General features: G+C 41.2%; 1 protein-coding gene across 4 annotated transcripts in view; it reads left to right on the top strand.

Annotated features, from left to right (window-relative positions):
* The window catches only part of panx2 (pannexin 2), a 13235-nt gene extending 9822 nt beyond the window's left edge, over positions 1-3413 (top strand). For all 4 annotated transcript variants that reach the window (XM_015046323.1, XM_015046326.1, XM_015046325.1 and 1 more), the window contains 4 exons: positions 107-1221; positions 1536-1671; positions 2366-2551; positions 2650-3413. In XM_015046323.1, the coding sequence (XP_014901809.1) occupies positions 107-1221; positions 1536-1671; positions 2366-2551; positions 2650-2963 (1751 nt within the window). In that variant the 3' untranslated portion in view covers positions 2964-3413. The remainder of the gene's footprint in view (positions 1-106; positions 1222-1535; positions 1672-2365; positions 2552-2649) is intronic.
* Positions 3414-4336: the final 923 nt, after the last annotated feature.

Here is a 4336-nt window from a genome sequence, read left to right as displayed (position 1 = left end):
TTTGTTTCATCATTTTAAAAAAAAAAAATTTCAAAAATAAAAAAAAAAATTTGTTCCCCCTCTTTTTTTTTTTTTTTTTTTTTTTTTTTTGCTGTGCTATTTTCAGAGGAGTCCATATACTGTTATACACCGCACAACTTCACCCGAGACCAGGCACTTTATGCGAGAGGCTACTGCTGGACAGAGCTTCGTGATGCTATTCCTAATGTGCAGCCTCATCTTTGGCCCTCGCTGTTCGAACATAAATTCCTGCCCTACGCCCTGCTGGCCTTTGCGGGGATTATGTACATTCCTGCTTTGGGTTGGGAGTTCCTTGCCTCTACACGACTCACCTCAGAGCTCAATTTCCTGCTTCAAGAGATTGATAACTGCTACCACCGAGCCGCCGAGGGCAGAGCCCCAAAGATCGAGAAGCAGATTCAGTCCAAAGGACCCGGCATAACTGAGCGTGAAAGGAGGGAGATTATAGAAAATGCAGAGAAGGAGAAGAGCCCTGAGCAAAATCTTTTTGAGAAATATTTGGAGAGACGAGGCCAAAGTAACTTTTTAGCTAAGATATACCTGGCTCGCCATCTGGCTATCATGTGCCTCAGCTCTATCCCCATTTCCTACCTGAGTGCGTACTATGCCCGCCAAAGGCAGAATGAGTTCACCTGTGCGCTAGGCGAGCCTCCGGATACCAGCAGCTACCCAGAGCTGAAGCTTAGAGTCAACTGCAAGCTCCCCGCTGTGCAGCTGCAACGCATCATGGCTGTGGTGGACTTAGCCCTGCTGTGTACCATGAACTTCATCATCCTGCTTAATTTGCTGCATCTGTTTGTGGTGCGCAAGTCTAACTTTGTGTTCGACAAGCTGAATAAAGTCGGAATCAAAACAAAGCGACGGTGGCAGAAGTCTCCGTTCTGTGACATCAACATTCTGGCTATGTTCTGCAATGAGAACAGGGATCACATCAAGTCGCTGAACCGACTGGATTTCATCACCAACGAGAGCGATCTGATGTACGACAACGTTGTCAGGCAGCTGTTGGCTGCACTTGCACAGTCCAATCACGATGCTACACCCACTGTGAGGGAGTCTGGGATACAGACCATCGATCCCAACATGGACCCTTCGGATCTCAGGGTGGGAGACATGGCCATGGAGCCACTGGTCATCAAACGGCCTCGGAAGAAGATTAAATGGATACCGAGCTCAAACCCTCTCCCTCAGCCGTTCAAAGTAAGACAGCGTCTTTCACAAACACCCATGATTTTCCTTACATTTGAGCATTCAGTAAATGTCGCAACAGAATAATTCCAGCAGAACTTTAATGCAACTATGTTGAAAACCACCAGTGCAGAGGTAAAAGTATAATAACTACATTGCAAAGGAGGACAGATCAAAGTGTTACCAGTTCTCAGTACTGTTACCAGTATTCAATACTTTGAATACCCTCACATATAGAACTGCATGTGATCTAAAATTTTTGGTTCTTGAAATGTAAATGTTTAACCCCCGAAAAATAACCAAATACTTCAATGTTTGTCGTGAAGGAACCACACACTTTGACCCGCTTGGAAAACAACACCAAACCTGAAAAGCCTAAACCAGTGAGACGCAAAACCATGGCAGACAGCCTCATAGCACCACTGCTGGACAGTAAAGGCACACAACATCCTGCAGCTAAAGGTATACTGCAGTATCTGTGTGCGTGGCATGGTAAGTGTAGACGTATGGCTCTCAGTATCCTCAGTAAAGGTACGTAAAAAGTATGTACCTTTAGGTTATTCTTTTCCCGCTGTAGCATAATATCCCACATAACGGTGAAAATATTTAAAGTTTTAGTTCTACTTCAAATTTTTAAGTTAGCCAGTTTATGAATTTTTAATACATGACTTTCTATTTTAATTGAGCATAAATATTATGAAACGCAGAGGCCTTATTCTCTTTAACAGGAAAAGCAGAACATGATATACATATAAGACTATTGATCTTCATATGTCAGCTGCTAAATAAGTTGCTTTATGCTTAAAACCTAAAGCCGTACTGATTAAAATGACTGAATTGTTTTAAATGTTGCAGGTGTTTGCACGTTTAAACAGACTAAGTCCATGCTACTCCTATTCATTTGTTCATAAGTTTGTTTACATGTGTTTCCATCTATTTAGATACAAGCACATTGAGCTCAGGTCTCTTTAAGACACCCTAGATCAAGAAAACAGCAAAAAAAAAAAAACAGCAAAAAAAAAAACAAGATAAAATGCTTTTGAGAATAATGGTGCTGAAAGAAAAATATTTTTCTAATGCTCCACTGTACACCTAGCTTTCAAACAGTCACATTAGGTTTATTTTTAAGTCAGAGAGCTTGTTTTCTCATCTGCAGACATCAGTGGGATGGAGAAAAAGCACGCACGAAACTTCTCCCTGGACGTCCATCCATACATGCTGACGAATCGCAAGCCCAAGGTGGAGGCCTCAGTCGTTGAACCGCTACCACCAGAGCACAATCTGGACACAGTTTACCTTGAAGGCACTCACACTATTGTCCATGTGTCTTGTGCAATGACAGGTGGGCTTTACTACAGTTTGTAATTCATTCTTAACAAAGAGCCTTTTCTTATAACCTTTTTGAATCTGCTACTCGATGTATGCCGCATGTCTTTTCAGAAACCAAGGTTATCTCCCCAGTATCGACCACTGCTGCCTTTCCCACAGCAACTCTGCCCTCCGCCACATATGTGAATGGTGTGAGCCCAAACCCTCCCTCTAGCGAGGATGCGCTTAGTCCCAAGTCCTCCCCTGCACAAATAGAGCTTCTGCCCCCAGCGGAGAACCCTGAGCCGCCACTGCTGACCAAAGCCCCCACGCACCAGCTCCTGAGCATTCATCACACTCTTTTTGAAGAAGAAGAGGATGCAGAAAACAGAAGAGGCAGGCTGGAAGAAAGACCTGGGGAGCTCATTGCTGCTGGAGAATGTTGAAAAAAAAAAAATATCCGATTTCTAAGCATACGATCACGATCGCTACAATCTCTTTTTCCAAAAATCGTCCTTTTCTCCTCATAGCAACTTCTGTGATTGGTGGATTATGTCGACTGACGGGATGAAATTCAACAGCGGGATGATAGCACAATGTGTGGTTGTAGGAAAAAGAGGGAGAAATGATGATAACACGTGTGTATTTGTCATAGGAAATGATGTCACCTTCATGCCTCAGGATGACTGTGTTCAGCTGATCACCCACCAATGAAACCAGCAGTGATATATTATTCAACAGGGTGCTAAAGAGCAGGGTAAAACAGCTATGCTAAAAAAAAAAGGTACAAGGTGAAAGAAAAATTAACAAGCTTTTTAATATGAAAAACGAGAGACACCTTACAAATCCATATTAAATAGAAAGACTGCATTACAGCTTAAAACAAAAACAGTATGTATTTAAAACATAACACTTTGTCCCTTTATCCCTCTAGCCAAGTAGAAATGTAGCTCACGCAATACAGCTGTCGAGATCTGCACACTTAATATGCAAATGATCACAATATATATGTGGCAATAATGTATGCGCTTTGAGCATTATACTTCACAAAATGTGTTGGTATATGTTGGGTGTTTCAAATCTAAAATAGTTCCATGGCTTATCATTTTCATCTCAACATTGCCATTGATACTTCACTGTATGTGCACATCCTTTATAATAGCAGGATGACTAGTTATATGATTGTGAGACGGTAAATGGTAATGATAGAGGTATAGTGCCTTGCAAAAGTATTCATACCCTTTAAACGTTTTTGCAAATTTTACTCGCTTCATTCCAATTTTTGTGGTAGAATAGAATGCGGAATGCAAAGAAATGCACAGGAGTGGAAGGAAAAGGATACCTGGTTTCAATACTCTTCTAATCTAACATAAAAAGTGTTTCATGAATTGGTATTCACACTCTGAAGTTAATACTTTATAGAACCACCTTTCACTGCAGCCACTTTTTTAGCTATTACTTTGACCATCAAGAGATTTTTACATTTTTGCCCATTATTCTTTGCAAAATAGCTAAAATTGAGTGAAATTGGACAGACCACCTGAAGACATCAATTCTCAAGACTTGCCACCATTTCTCAACTGAAGTTACTGTAGGTCAGGACTTTGATCATCATCAATGTAACTTAGGAATATGATTTGATTTGAAGCAATATGCTAAGACTGTAGCTGTATGTTTCTTGTTTTCCTGCTGTAAGGTTAACGTCTGTCCCAGTCTCAAATCTTTGCAGCCTTTGACAAGTTGTCGAGTTGTACTAACTTTTATTGAGCAAAATTCACGTTCCCATCAACCAGATTTGTGCATGATTTACAGTTGACCT

Source organism: Poecilia latipinna, unplaced genomic scaffold, assembly GCF_001443285.1.
Source record: "Poecilia latipinna isolate Pla-1442-1.1 unplaced genomic scaffold, P_latipinna-1.0 Scaffold773, whole genome shotgun sequence".
Taxonomy (NCBI): Eukaryota; Metazoa; Chordata; class Actinopteri; order Cyprinodontiformes; family Poeciliidae; genus Poecilia; species Poecilia latipinna.
Note: the sequence above shows the minus strand (reverse complement) of the source record. Positions and strands in the feature narration are given on the sequence as shown.